Source organism: Mytilus galloprovincialis, chromosome 11 (genome assembly GCF_965363235.1).
Source record: "Mytilus galloprovincialis chromosome 11, xbMytGall1.hap1.1, whole genome shotgun sequence".
NCBI lineage: Eukaryota > Metazoa > Mollusca > Bivalvia > Mytilida > Mytilidae > Mytilus > Mytilus galloprovincialis.
In genome coordinates this window covers 78,075,384-78,091,707 of record NC_134848.1, presented here as the reverse complement: position 1 = coordinate 78,091,707, position 16,324 = coordinate 78,075,384, and the positions used below count along the sequence as shown (strand labels likewise).

Below are 16,324 nucleotides of genomic sequence, written 5' to 3'. Positions count from 1 at the left end.
TCAGGAACAAGCAAAACACACACCAACTAACAGGTTCAAAGCACTGTTCTCAAATATCCAATAGTTTAGTAGAAAAATTCAAAATTTCCAAGGGAATTGTTTCTTAACTTGATAGTTCTTCAAATTGGTCAATACTTAACTATACTAAAATTATCTTGCAGACTTTTTTTATTCAAGGGACATAACCCTGGAATGACACCTGTTATTAAAACTTCCTTGAAACATTGCTTAAACTGCATGTAATTAAACTAAAAAAAAAATCACAAAATATTAAGTAAACAGGAAGTCGATGAGCAGTGGATGTAAAACCTATCAAATGATATAGTATGCTTACATAATGTTGGCTACCAAATTTTAGAAAGCTCTGATTTGTAGTTTTCTGTGAAAAACTTGAGGAAGATTTCAGGAGAGACAGACACATTGACAAAGTAAAACCAGTGTACTCCCCTCCTTTACAGTGGGGATATAATAAAGAAATAATAAACCTAAATTGGAAAAAACACAAACTCACTTGAAATCTAACAAATAAAATTCTAAAGTGGCAATAATATGTCCTAAACTATTTCTACCTAGCTCATACAAAATTTGAAGGATAAGTCTAGGACTCATATATATTCACCTATTAGGATTGTACAAATGAAACTATGTACAGCTTCACTAGCAAAGTTATATAGCAAACAAAGAGTAATAGAAAAGATATATATTTTTATTATTAACAAACAAGCTAGTTGAGAGAGCAGCAGCAATAAGCTATTTCATGTTTTATTATTCCTTTGGCACAAATAAATAAATATTACAATGTATGAGGTAGTGTGCATCATTCTCCACTTTGTAGAGCTTCTGTTGATGAACACAAAATAAGATATTTTTTCAAAATTTGCACTAAGGCACTGACTTAGGTCTATAAAATGTTCAACATTTCTTTGACCAAAAGAAAACTAAACTAGTTAATCGTTATAGTCTGAAATGACTTGTGTTCCGACGATGGGGTCCCCATCTTTGGCAGGGGTGCTTATTATTCTCATTGTGTTTGTATATCCGCTGCCACATTTCCAGCCAGTAACGATAACTATAGGGTCTCCTGTCTTGATAAACTTCCTGACTCTGCCTACGGAGAGTCCCTTGTAGATCCTTTTATCCATATCATCAGCCCAACCACCTGCTGTCTTAGGTTCTGTGTACAAATAAAGCAAACACAAGCACATTGAAGCATGCAGGGTGAAGGATTTAATAGGAACCAATGTGAAACTCATTGTTTTAGTGGTTTTTTTTTTATACAAGATGCATAAAAATTTAGAAAACATTTTTGAAGAGGGAGAAAGTTTGCAATTTGCTAAATTATGATAGAGTAAATTTTCAAGTTTGTTGACTAAAACATTATTAATGACAGATGTGAAAAGACAGCAATTTGGTATTGTCTTTTTACCGAAAAATGCATTGCTGAAAAAGATAAAATAAACTTTGTTTTCATCAACAAAGAAAATTACGCCAAGATTGACAATTTTTAGATGCATTTAATTCAAAGAAGAAAGAAAACATTATCGGTACATTGATTGATGTTTTCATATAAGGCAAGATCCTTGTTTGACATATTTACAAAGACTTAAATCTGTGTTACTATTCAACTTGGCAAATATGGCCCAAAAAAATTGTCATTAAAAAATTATTACAAAATAAGTTTCACATTGGTTAAAACGTCATTACTACAGTTAGAGCATATCTGATTTCTAAGCAGTACTATGAAAACATTTAAAAGCATTGATAAAGTAAAAAAAGCATGCTTTAGCCAAGCTATGTGTTCAAGCTTTATACTACATCCATATCTGTGTGAGAACATTGTTATGCAGTCATCAAACTTTACTTACTAACCTACATGACCTAAGGACTGTTGAATCTAATTATTTTCTAGTTATGAACATGCATGAAATATTTGTCAATGCATTTGAAAAATTACAACCAATCTGAATTCTTTATCATTTCCCAACTTTAAAATTAAGAAAAATGAAACGTACAATTTGTACTATTAAAGTCCCATAATTCAGAATTCATTTTTTTTTTTATTATTTTAAACTTAAACTCTGGTGGTTAGCTGTCTTTTAGGCAATCGTACCATATCTCCTTATTTTTATATAGAAAGTCTGTTGCTACAAATTTACTACTTTAAGTGTACATCCTTTAATCTCTTCTCCAACAGGGATTTATGCTTAACACCATAAAGCTTGTCTCCAACAAAGATTTACTATTGAAAGTCAGTGTTATGTAAATGTTTGATGACTACTGCAGTGCTAATTGTACCCTTCACATGCAACATACAGAGGTCAAAATAGAAGCTACTGTGATCAGAATCAAATCTAATTTACAAACTTTGGATTCATTAATTTTGGTTAACACCAATTTTTGTGAAATGATGCAAAATTGCATTTTTGTTGATACAAATGGAATTGGTTTCATGATTTTCCAAAGTCAGATGTGGGGCATTCCAATTTTTTTTCTTCAAATTTCCTGATTAAATGCAACATCTATTACTGCAAGTGCATTCCATAACAAGATTTTATTAACATTTATTTGTGTCCTGGCAATATCACAAGAACCATAACTGATGAATGCTGAAAGTGAAAATCGTCAATATCAAATTTGACCTCCATTTTGTAGTCAGTATCAACATATTAAAATTTGAAAAGCTTAGATTGAATGGATCATTAGTAAATGCAACAACGTGAATGGAAACGCCATTTTACGATCTTTCAAGAACCATAACTCCTGAACAGTAAAAGTCAAAATCGTCATTATTTAACTTGACCTCTATTTTGTCATCAGTAACAACATATAAAAATTTCAAAAGCTTTGGTTGAATGGTTTATGAGAAAATGCACGGACATGACTGGAAACACCATTTTTCAATCTTTCAAGAACCATAACTCCTGACCGGTAAAAGTCAAAATCGTCATTATTGAACTTGACCTCCATTTTGTCATCAGTAACAATATATTAAAATTTGGGAAGCTTTGGTAGAAAAGTTCATGCATAAATGCACGGACACGACTGGAAACTCCATTTTTCAATCTTTCAAGAACCATAACTCCTGAACCGTAAAAGTCAAAATCGTCATTATTGAACTTGACCTCCATTTTGTCATCGGTAACAACATATTAAAATTTGGGAAGCTTTTGTAGAACAGTTCATGCGTAAATGCACGGACACGACTGGAAACTCCATTTTTCAATCTTTCAAGAACCATAACTCCTGAACGGTAAAAGTCAAAATCGCCATTATTGAACTTGACCTTCATTTAGTGGTCAGTAACAACATGTTAAAATTTTAAAAGCTTTGGTTGAACGATTCATGAGTTAATGCACGGACAACATTTGATTGCCGCCCGCCCGCCCGCCTGGCCACCCGCCCGCCGTACATCCCCAAATCAACAACCGACATTTTTGTCACAAAAATCCGGTTAAAAATGTTAAAAAATGCATAGACAATCAAACTAAAAGTTTGTTCAACTTGCAATTTATAAACATTCTAAAATATTTAAATAAATGCATAAGTAGTAAAAAGTTAAAAGCATTACTAACATCCTACATCAACTAAAGCAAGCTATGTCCAGATTAATATTAAGTTTTCTTTTCCATTTTACCTGTAATAACCTGTAATTAAAGAGCTGACATGATATCACTTACCATTATAATGTATAGGGAACACTCCTCTCCACAGATGACCCTGTCGTGCTGTCTGGGCATTTCTTGTAATGGCGAGTATAGGACAACGTGGACGATAGGCAGATATCAAGTGAGCAGATCTACAATGTAATAATTACCTCCCTTTATAAAATGTCACTACTATGACAACTTTCCTTTTACAAACCTGATTTGAAATACTTGCTATTGTTTTCCAATGATTTTAGACTAACATCCTTCAGATAATTCCTTGATACTACACTTATCTCGATATACTAATAAGATGTGGTATGATTGCCAATGAGACAACTTTCCACAAGATACCAAAATGACACAGAAGTTAACAACCATAGGACACTGTATGGCCTTCAACAATGAGCAAAGCCCATACCATTATAAAATGCCCCAAAAATGACAAATGTAAAACAATTAAAACAATTCTATGTTTTTGCATGACAAGAACCTTGTCAGTAGTCATCTTTAGTTATATATGAATTGTTTTAAGACAATATTGATAATAGAAAACAGATCAAATATATATGTGAACAATTTTGTAAAACATGCGGTATACAATTTTCAGCAATTCATTTTTTGTACACATCAGCACTTTTTCTCAGTCATTCAAAATTTATTTGTTTTTTTTGTGAAAATAAAATGTGTTGGTTTGCTCAATATTAAAGGCCATATTGTAACCTATAATTGTTGAATTCTACATCCTTTGTTCTCTTGTGGAGAATTGTGTCCTTTAGCTATCATACCACATCTTCTTATTTTTATAATAAATTGACAACACCAACCTTCCAGAAGTAGTAATGACAATAATAGCAGCAGCCATACATTTAAATGAAGCTTCTACAGCAGCTATAGCCACAGTGTGTGTAGGTTCTGTTGGTGTAGGAGTGTGTTTCCTCAACTCCTCAAACAACTGGGTGTGAAATACTGCTGATTCAGCCTCTCTGCAAATCTGTAATGAAAACAGGGTACTAAATTCTGTAATGATATACAGGAAAATTTCACCTCAAATGACCTCAATGTGAAACTCATGAGAATTGATTTCATGCGTCCTAGTTTCACATGAATCTTGACTGAATTTTTTTTCTGTAATGTCATGCAAGATACATGTGAATAATTTTGTTTATGTTTAATTTTATCACATGAAATTTATTTGAGCGAAATTTGCCTGTGTATAATTGCACATATCCACTGCATATGAACTCTTGTAGATAGTTGATTCATTGGCGATCATACCATATCTCTTTATCTCTATGTGTAAACAAAATTCTTTAAAAAAAAAAACTCATTTGTAAAATACTTGTATTAGCTTCTCAACATTTTTTACAGAATAATGGTTTGTCTAGTACTGATCAACAAACTGGATTTGGCCATCAAAGTTCAACATGATATACCGAGGAGATCAACAAACTGGATTTGGCCATCAAAGTTCAACATGATATACTGAGGAGATCAACAAACTGGATTTGGCCATCAAAGTTCAACATGATATACTGAGGAGATCAACAAAACCCTCCTGTTGACGACTGTAGAATTGGCATTCAAACTTATATCAAGTACAAGACAAAACCACAATTAAGATGGATCAATTCAATGACTTTTACCTTGTGCATTATTTTGACAGCTTCTAATGGATAATCTCCCTTTGCTGTCTCCCCTGACAACATGACACAATCAGCTCCATCTAGGACGGCATTGGCTACATCACTCGTCTCTGCTCGGGTTGGACGAGGTTTCTTAACCATACTTTCTAACATCTGAAATATATCAACACGGGTAATTTAACATATCATTTCACTATTTACAATAATTTATCATATAACTCCCATATAATTATTGCAGGACTCCTATATTTTAAATAATATAAGAGACCTGATATTTGAAATAAAAAATGTACAGACAGATTATATAAAACCTGCTATGAAGGTGATATACAATAGCAAGTTTCAAGTATTCATACACTGTAAACCATGTTCACAAGTTGCTACTACAAAAATACAATATATTCAGTTCATTTAACTGTAACCCTTCCTTCAAGAGTCATATACAGGGTTTCTGCTGGCGGTCGCCATTTTCGCAATTTGCGAAAAAATAATAATTGTGGCGATAAAAATTCGTCATTTGCAATAATATTTGGCGAAAGAAATATATATAACGATTTATTTTCCTCCATCTTGTTTATTTACTTTTTTTCGAGTTTCTTGGACTTAACCTGATCAGAAAATACTCGGAATTCATCTTGACCTCATTAAGATTTTGACAGAAAATCAATAATCAGCTGATTGTATTTTATAGCCATGGACAACAAAGGATTAATTAATAAAAGTGTTGATTGAATTGTTTGACAAAATCATATGGTTAAATGACTTCCGCTAAATGTCACATAAAGGATTTATTTACCACTTTGCGACGCACCTGTTTGAAGCAAACTTTTGACGTCTCCTATCCTTTTAAAGATAGTTAAGAAAAGAAAGCTGTTGTTTTGACGAAAAATCTTCAAAAGCAAGAAAAGTCTCTGATTTAAAACTTTAATCATCCTTTGACTTCAATATAAATAATAAAGTAAAGGAGACTTCTTTAAAACATGTGTTTCAAGCATAGTTTTACGTCTCAACTTTTTCACTTACAATGGTCAAGAAAAGAAAACTGTCGTTATGAAGAAATCTATCCAAAAGGTTGGAAAACAACCCCTCGAATGAGAGAAACCCTTCGATTGTAATAACTACACATGAAATGAGGGATCAATTTCATGTGATAAAAGCTTTTGTTTTCTTGTAAAAACTACTTCTTAGTACAAAAGGGCACATCAGTATTTTTCTTTAAAAAAAACTTTCCCAACGAACTATACTGGTATTATATGATCAAAACATGTCCATGTAAATTGTTGTATTCCAGGACTTATATCTTCTTTATTTTTAAAAGTATAGTGACCCCCTCATTTAGAAAAGTTGTTTAAAATACAATGAATTTTCTAATTTAAGGGAGGGGGGATGTAGAAAAAAGTTAAATTTTAAACGAAAAATATATTTATGTTTCTTAGTGAAAAAAATAATAAAGTGGCGAAAAATATATTGTTTTGGCGAAAGAGGTGGCGAACAAAATAATTGACCAAGGGAAACCCTGGTCATATATTAAATTCACAGCAACAAAAACCAATTCTTATTTTTTTCATTGCCTCTACTAGGAAAAATATCTGATGTAACAGAACCTTAGCTCAATTAAAATGCACACATAGTCTGTCAGATAGATGGAAAGATTTTAATGGTTTCCTACTTTATCAATGCAATGGAACTACTATAATATTCACCAAATTTCCTTTACAATGGCTTTCTGAACCCAAGACTATCTAGAGAATATAATGTATATTTCTGCATGCTCTGTATAAACAGTTAAATTTGCCTGTGGATAACAGAAGCAGGTACCAAATAGGTATTTTCCTATAATATTTATATTCACTTGGAAGAATAAACCATTGACTATAATGTATATTTCTGTATAAACAGTTATACAGGTAAATTTGCCTATGGATTACCTGAGTGGCACATATAACAGGTTTTCCTGCACGATTACATCGACCAATCATCATTTTCTGTGCTAAGAATACTTTTTCTGGTGGGATTTCTATTCCCAAATCTCCTCTGGCAACCATGATACCATCTACTGCATCTAATATCTCATCAAATCTGAAATATAAATCATTAATACCGTTATAAGGGTATAAATACTGTTATTTTGGATGGTTTAACATTTGTCATTTTTGGGGCCCTTTAAAGTTTGCTGTTCCGTGTGAGCCAAGACCCCATGTTGAAGATCATACTTTGACCTATAATGGTTTACTTTTACAAATTTTGACATGGATGGAGAGTTGTCTCTTTAGCACTCATACCACATCTTCTTATATCTATGTCTATCATATTTGTTTTTCTGAAATTATATCATTATAAATAAGGCAGCAAGTTCTCTCTTTTAAATTGTTTCACATACTGTTGGATTGCTGTATCATTTAAATTGTTTCACATACTGTTGGATTGCTGTATCATTTAAATTGTTTCACATACTGTTGGATTGCTGTATCATTTAAACTGTTTCACATACTGTTGGATTGCTGTATCATTTAAATTGTTTCACATACTGTTGGATTGCTGTATCATTTAAACTGTTTCACATACTGTTGGATTGCTGTATCATTTAATTGTTTCACATACTGTTGATTTGTTGTATCATACAAATTGTTTCATTCATAGTGGCACAGTGCAAATCAATGGGAAGTCTGTATTATATCAGATACAATATTTCATGATACCAAACAAATATGCTACTTGGGATTCATTTATTTTTTCGTGGGTATCAATTTTTGTGGATTGTTTACTAACTGAGGGACTTATGAGAACAAATTACTTCATCTATACATAAACTTTTAAAGCTTACTTTTTTATATATAGTTTTGTTCTTTTTTTCAATGAAATGACATATAACTTGTTTATCCTCATTTTACCTATGATGAATAGTTGTCTCATTTCCCATCATGCAAGAGGTTTATACTTTTGTATCAGTTTGTAACCACTTCACGGCTCTTCATTTGAGCAAAAAGCAATGGAGAGTCACTTTTTACCTTCCATTACTTTTGTTTAAGCAATAATCTAGACTTACTTTGCCACTCCTTCATGGTTTTCTATTTTAGCAATGATTTTGATATGTCTTCCCTTGTCTCCCAGAAGATCACGGATTTCTTTGATATGAGATGCACTTCTTATAAATGAAGCAAATACCATGTCTACCTGTAAAAACAAGCAAAAATATAACTTGTTTTTTTTTTGTGCTGAGGCAGAGTAAATCAACTATCAACTAATCTATGTAACAATTATATGACGTTCTTCTTTATCTTTGGGTACAAAGCCATGTTCTTATTCGAATAGAACATGGGCTGCACGTGATTGTCGTCACAATTGAAATTGCAACGTCAGATGAATTTTGAACAACGCCAGAGATCAAAATGGACACTTTTGTTGGTGTTGCTTGCTAGGAAATTAAATAAAATAATTCTAAAAGTAAGTTTAAATGTTTCTGTTCTTTTTTTTTATTGAAAAATCAATTTGGTGACATTTCGAGCGTCTATTATAGGTCCGCTTTGAAGTACAAAAGTTCAAAATATTCCTATTAGAATCGAAATAATCCTATCATGCCATGCTCTATGCTCATTTTAACATGGGTAGGCAATATATTTGTAAACATTTAATACCTGGCTAACGCTCAGTATTAAGATATTAACAAATATAATGCCTACCCATGTTAAAATGAGCATAGAGCATGGCATGAAAGAATTATTTCTTCAATAATCAAATTCTTTTTTTTTTGCATCTATTTTTAGAAATCTTTATGATGTAATTCCTGAAAAAGATGCGACAAAAATTATTCATGGGACAGACAGACAGATGTTAAACAGAATACCCCCATTTTTTTAAAGCGGGGTTCTAGTTATTTACAGCTTAGAGGCTAAATATCTTAATGTGGTCCTTACTATAAACCATGTTTCTATGTTATGAGTAAAGATATTAGTGACCAAGTAGTCTAAGTTATTCATCAACAGTTCAAAATCATTACCTTGTCAACACTATGGTTGTGAGTTGTGAGGATCAAGAAACGATCTACATATATATATTGATGTATAAATTTTGTACAACACTAACCCCCTGGTCCACACCAAACTGAAGATCCTTTTTGTCTTTATCAGAAACAGCAGGTAAATCTACAGGTGTTCCAGGTAAATTACATCCTTTCTTACTGCCAAGGTCACCACCATTCTCTATATCACATAGCAACCAGTCACCACCTGATATAACAAACATCAACTCAACTAAACATGATCATATGTCTTGCATTAATTTACAAGAATTTTTATCTTGCATCATCATGTTAATGCCAACAGTCGATTTCAGAGTTACTCCCCTTTTCATATAAAATTATATTATTATAAGAAATAAGTATAATGCTTTGTACATACATGAAACGGACATTCTCATGAAAAAAGACAACTATTTGGAAAGTAGTTCTGACTTAAGTTTTCAGTTGTTAATTAATATTATTTGTGTAGAGTTGTCTCATTGGCAATCATACCACATCTTCTTTTTTATAATTAAGGTTCATATTCATATACTTTTCTGTTCTACTTGGACATTCTACAGATCGATTCCATCATATTATAACACGCAACATTTTCTTCCTTAATTCACATATTTGACATTTTGTGCCACGACCAGGACTTTAATTTTCAAGTGTTAAGATAGTTTATAATTCGAAATTTTTTACTCATATTTGATATTGTATTGTATATAGAAATTTATCTTTTTGCGGCCCCAGAATGTTGTTAATAAGGCGTAAAGACAACGCGAGAATGTCACTTATTTTTTAATTGTAACGTAAAGATTTAACTAGATCTAGGTCAACTAATCAAAAGTTTCAAAGTCAGTAGACCACGACTTGTTGATGACTTATATGTTAGTCAGTAGACCATGACTTGTTGATGACTTATATGTTGAAGTCAGTAGACCGTGACTTGTTGATGACTTATATGTTAAAGAAATGAAGTAAGTAAGAAAGACCATTACTGAGAGCTGGACCAAATAATCTTGATAGAAATGAGAAGTACCAATACTTATACATCTACATACCAAATATCATTGGGAGCTTTTCAATTCTAATGTTATGTAAAGGATGTACTTAGGCGAGGTTTTGGAATTTGTGTCAGATGTTCAGACTCCTTTGTGTTTTTCCATATAATACAATGTAAAATATTTTTCCCCGTAACATCCATTTATTTTTACATATTAGACTTAATAGCTCATGAAAGGTCATTTACCAAAATTTTATAGGATTCTTGATTTTCTTTCTTCTGTTTTGAGACCCAAATAATACCCAATGCAAATATAAGGTAAAAGTCCGAGTCAGCCCTTTCCCGCCATATTTTAAATCTCGAATATCTCGAAAAGGAGGTCCATGACCTATCAATAATTTTAGCTTATTTTTATCCTCTTGATGCTCTACCAGCTTATAGTATCAATTTTAATTTCTTAATTTCTTAATTTTTACCTAACCTCACCTAAGTACATCCTTAAGTTATATGAATATTGGTTCAATCTTATTTGATTTATTGTACGAAGTGTTAACAGACAGACAGACATTGTTATACATAATATATCATGTTTTCAACGATTGTACCTACCTTTCTCTTTAACCACAACAGATATAAGACCATCATCTATAAAGATACGACCTCCGACCTCCATAACCTTGGTGATATTTTTGTAATCAACATACAGGAGATCAACGCTACATTTTTCATAAAACTTTTCATCTGTTGTCAATTTAATCTGGTTCCCTGTTTTTAAAGTAACCTCAGCACTGGCTCCCTGTAAATAAAAAAAACCATTTATTCACCATGAAGATTTCTTTAAAGAAAGGAGAAATACATGAAATAGTAAACATAAAATGGCTCACAATATTGTAAACCAACTAGTTTTCAAGACTTTTAGGAAAAGAACTAGAAGCTCTAAAGAGCCTGTGTCGCTCACCTTGGTCTATGTGAATATTAAAGGAAGCAGATGGATTCATGACAAAATTGTGTTTTGGTGATGGTGATGTGTTTGTACATCTTACTTTACTGAACATTCTTGCTGCTTAAAATTATCTCTATCTATAATGAACTTGGCCCATTGGTTTCAGTGGAAAATGTTAGTAAAAATTTACAAATTTTATGAAAATTGTTAAAAATTGACTATAAAGAACAATAACTCCTAAGGGGGTCAATTGACCATTTCGGTCATGTTGACTTATTTGTAAATCTTACTTTGCTGAACATTATTGTTGTTTACATTTTATCTCTATCAATAATAATATTCAAGATAATGACCAAAAACAGCAAAATTTCCTTAAAACTAACAATTCAGGGTCAGCAACCCAACAACGGGTTGTCCCATTCATCTAAAAATTTCAGAGCAGATAAATGTTGACCTGATAAACAATTTTACCCCGTGTCAGATTTGCTCTAAATGCTTTGGGTTTTGAGTTATAAGCCAAAAACTGCATTTTACCCCATGTTCTATTTTTAGCCATGGCGGCCATCTTGGTTTGATGGCCGGGTCACCGGACACATTTTCCAAACTACTAACCCAAAAGATGATTGTGGCCAAGTTTGGTTTAATTTGGCCCAGTAGTTTCAGAGGAGAAGATTTTTGTAAAAGTTAACGACGACGACGGACGACGACGGACGCCGGACGCCAAGTGATGAGAAAAGCTCACTTGGCCTTTTAGGCCAGGTGACCTAAAAAGTGAATTGAATAGGATGTCAAGAAAATCTAAAACTTGGATCCTTTCTCATCTTAATTAGATCAAGTAAATTTGAAAATTGCAAATTAAATCACTAATATTGGGCTAGAAAGGGATGTAAACGTTAAAAATAGTATCAATGAAAAAAATGCCAAGTGAGATGAAAAAAACTATGCTATGCCCTGTTTTCATAATTTAATAGTTTAACTAGGAGAATGAATAAAACCTTAGACAATAATATAAACAAGAAGTAAAATGGTGGTTTTTGAACAAAACTTATAACAATCCTTTACCCCTTCTAGTAATCCTGTTCTGATTTCTGGACCTTTGGTATCCAGGGCAATGGCTACTGGTCTGGGATGACTGAACTTACTAACGGCCTCTCTGATGTTCTTGATTGTCTGACCGTGATACTGAAACATAAAACAAACATTATATTACATAGGTCACAAACACATCAAGTATGTATGTGTTGTTCATATATTTTAACATTTTTTCTTTTAATAAGTAAAGTATTGGTTAAGGTACTTCAGAAACTAAAATCTGTCTTAAACAGTGGTTAAAATAGCATGTTCTGTTGTGGTGTTTTATGTTTTTTTTTTTTTTAGTTTGATGACATAAGGGCTGTTCCAGAAAAACACATGATTTTTCTTTGGATAGTTTCCCTTATAGTCACTATGTGGCTTTTTATAGCCAGCTGTAGAATATATGTTTTGTGCACTGTCTCTCTGTGTTATTTGGTATTTTAGAGATAGTTGTCTCACTGGCAATTATATCACATCTTATTTTTATATTACATGTATTTAACGACCATGTATAGTTCTTTCATCTGAAACAAAATTCAGTTAGTCCTTAATATAAAGCAGTTGTCTATCCTATACATTGGAAGATGCAGTGAATTTGAAGTAGAGTCCATTGGACATGGTAACCTACCTCGTACGTTCCATGTGAGAAGTTGAGACGAGCTACATTCTGAAGTAAAGAGTCCATTGGACATGGTAACCTACCTCGTACGTTCCATGTGAGAAGTTAAGACGAGCTACATTCTGAAGTAAAAAGTCCATTGGATATGGTAACCTACCTCGTACGTTCCATGTGAGAAGTTGAGACGAGCTACATTCTGAAGTAAAGATTCCATTGGACATGGTAACCTACCTCGTACGTTCCATGTGAGAAGTTAAGACGAGCTACATTCTGAAGTAAAGAGTCCATTGGATATGGTAACCTACCTCGTACGTTCCATGTGAGAAGTTAAGACGAGCTACATTCTGAAGTAAAGAGTCCATTGGACATGGTAACCTACCTCGTACGTTCCATGTGAGAAGTTAAGACGAGCTACATTCTGAAGTAAAAAGTCCATTGGATATGGTAACCTACCTCGTACGTTCCATGTGAGAAGTTAAGACGAGCTACATTCTGAAGTAAAGAGTCCATTGGACATGGTAACCTACCTCGTACGTTCCATGTGAGAAGTTAAGACGAGCTACATTCTGAAGTTAAGAGTCCATTGGACATGGTAACCTACCTCGTACGTTCCATGTGAGAAGTTAAGACGAGCTACATTCTGAAGTTAAGAGTCCATTGGACATGGTAACCTACCTCGTACGTTCCATGTGAGAAGTTAAGACGAGCTACATTCTGAAGTAGAGTCCATTGGACATGGTAACCTACCTCGTACGTTCCATGTGAGAAGTTAAGACGAGCTACATTCTGAAGTTAAGAGTCCATTGGACATGGTAACCTACCTCGTACGTTCCATGTGAGAAGTTAAGACGAGCTACATTCTGAAGTTAAGAGTCCATTGGACATGGTAACGTACCTCGTATGTTCCATGTGAGAAGTAAAGATTCCATTGGACATGGTAACCTACCTCGTATGTTCCATGTGAGAAGTAAAGATTCCATTGGACATGGTAACGTACCTCGTATGTTCCATGTGAGAAGTAAAGATTCCATTGGACATGGTAACCTACCTCGTATGTTCCATGTGAGAAGTAAAGATTCCATTGGACATGGTAACGTACCTCGTATGTTCCATGTGAGAAGTAAAGATTCCATTGGACATGGTAACCTACCTCGTACGTTCCATGTGAGAAGTTAAGACGAGCTACATTCTGAAGTTAAGAGTCCATTGGACATGGTAACCTACCTCGTACGTTCCATGTGAGAAGTTGAGACGAGCTACATTCTGAAGTTAAGAGTCCATTGGACATGGTAACCTACCTCGTATGTTCCATGTGAGAAGTAAAGATTCCATTGGACATGGTAACCTACCTCGTATGTTCCATGTGAGAAGTAAAGATTCCATTGGACATGGTAACGTACCTCGTATGTTCCATGTGAGAAGTAAAGATTCCATTGGACATGGTAACCTACCTCGTACGTTCCATGTGAGAAGTAAAGAGTCCATTGGACATGGTAACCTACCTCGTACGTTCCATGTGAGAAGTTAAGACGAGCTACATTCATTCCCTCTATCATCATCTTCTGTAGAGTAGGAACTGCCACACAAGCTGGACCTGTAAATTATCAAAAATTCTATTGATTATAGAGTCTCTATTCATAAAATAAAATTACTATCTATATTGACAGAAACCCTTGTTCATGTCGTTAAATCTCTAGAACAGCCTTTTATCACTTTTGGTTGAATGTTTATAAAAGTTCACAATATTGTGAAAAGTACTGGTGAATACTTTAGGTAAGTGCCATGTTTGTTTGTTACAAATTAGCCAATGGTTAAGATAATGTTTACACCTTTTGTTGACTGGTTGCTGTCTTAAAGAAGCTATTAAAGGTGACATTTAAACAGTTACTAACAAGAATGTGTTCATAGCACACGGATGCCCCACTCGCACTATCATTTTACATGCTCAGTGGACCGTGAAATTGGGGTCAATACTTTAATTTGGCATTAAAATAAGAAAGGGAACATGTGTATTAAGTTTCAAGTTGATTAGACTTCAACTTCATCAAAAACTACTTTGACCAAAAACGTTTATCAAAACTTAAACCTGAGCTTTGCACTATCTTTTTCTTTGTTCAGTGGACCATGAAATTGGGGTCAAAACTTTAATTAGGCATTAAAATTAGAAATATCATACCATGGGAAACATGTGTACTAAGTTTCAAGTTGATTGGACTTCAACTTCATTAAAAACTACCTTGACCAAAAACTTTACACATGTACTCCAAGTGAGATCTAGCATAGGTTTACCTAACTATGGTACAAATGATGCCACTCATTCTGACTTCATTTGGCTCAGAGTCGATGTCCAGTTTACACAAGTGCTCCAAGTGAGATATAGCATAGGTTTACTCACCTACAGTACAAATGATGCCACTCATTCTGACCTCATATGGCTCTGAGTCAATGTCCAGTTTACACATGTGCTCCAAGTGAGATCTAACATAGGTTCATTTACCTATAGTACAAATGATGCCACTCATTTTTACCTCATGTGGCTCAGAATCGATGTCCAGTTTACACATGTGTTCTAAGTGAGATCTGGCATAGGTTTACTTACCTATCGTACAAATGATGCCACTCATTCTGACTTCATTTGGCTCAGAGTCGATGTCCAGTTTACACAAGTGCTCCAAGTGAGATATAGCATAGGTTTACTAACCTACAGTACAAATGATGCCACTCATTCTGACCTCATATGGCTCTGAGTCAATGTCCAGTTTACACATGTGCTCTAAGTGAGATCTAACATAGGTTCATTTACCTATAGTACAAATGATGCCACTCATTCTGACCTCATGTGGCTCAGAGTCAATGTCCAGTTTACACATGTGCTCCAAGTGAGATCTAGCATAAGTTCACTTACCAATGGTACAAATGATGCCACTCATTCTGACTTCATGTGGCTCTGAGTCAATGTCCAGTTTACATATGTGCTCCAAGTGAGATCTAACATAGGTTCACTTACCTATGGTACAAATGATGCCACTCATTCTGACCTCATGTGGCTCTGAGTCAATGTCCAGTTTACACATGTGCTCCAAGTGAGATCTAACATAGGTTCACTTACCTATGGTACAAATGATGCAACTCATTCTGACCTCATGTGGCTCAGAGTCGATGCCCAGTTTACATATGTGCTCCAAGTGAGATCTAGCATAGGTTCACTTACAAATGGTACAAATGATGCCACTCATTCTGACCTCATGTGGCTCTGAGTCAATGTTCAGTTTACACCTATGCTCCAAGTGAGATCTAACATAGGTTTACTTACTATGGTACAAATGATGCCACTCATTCTGACCTCATGTGGCTCAGAGTCAATGTCCAGTTTACACATGTGCTCCAAGTGA

The 16,324-nt window shown here is 33.9% G+C and overlaps 1 protein-coding gene across 13 annotated transcripts in view; it reads right to left on the bottom strand.

Annotated features, from left to right (window-relative positions):
• LOC143052852 (pyruvate kinase PKM-like) overlaps positions 1 to 16,324 on the bottom strand; it is a 41,024-nt gene that overhangs the window by 4,256 nt on the left and 20,444 nt on the right. For 8 of the 13 annotated variants that reach the window (XM_076225978.1, XM_076225983.1, XM_076225977.1 and 5 more), the window contains 9 exons: positions 14,435 to 14,526; positions 12,302 to 12,421; positions 10,906 to 11,092; positions 9,374 to 9,516; positions 8,337 to 8,464; positions 7,219 to 7,369; positions 5,291 to 5,443; positions 4,472 to 4,638; positions 3,678 to 3,796 (listed from right to left, as the gene is read on the bottom strand). In XM_076225978.1, coding sequence (XP_076082093.1) covers positions 3,678 to 3,796; positions 4,472 to 4,638; positions 5,291 to 5,443; positions 7,219 to 7,369; positions 8,337 to 8,464; positions 9,374 to 9,516; positions 10,906 to 11,092; positions 12,302 to 12,421; positions 14,435 to 14,526 — 1,260 coding nt within the window. The other 5 variants (XM_076225985.1, XM_076225988.1, XM_076225986.1 and 2 more) reach the window with 5 other exon arrangements.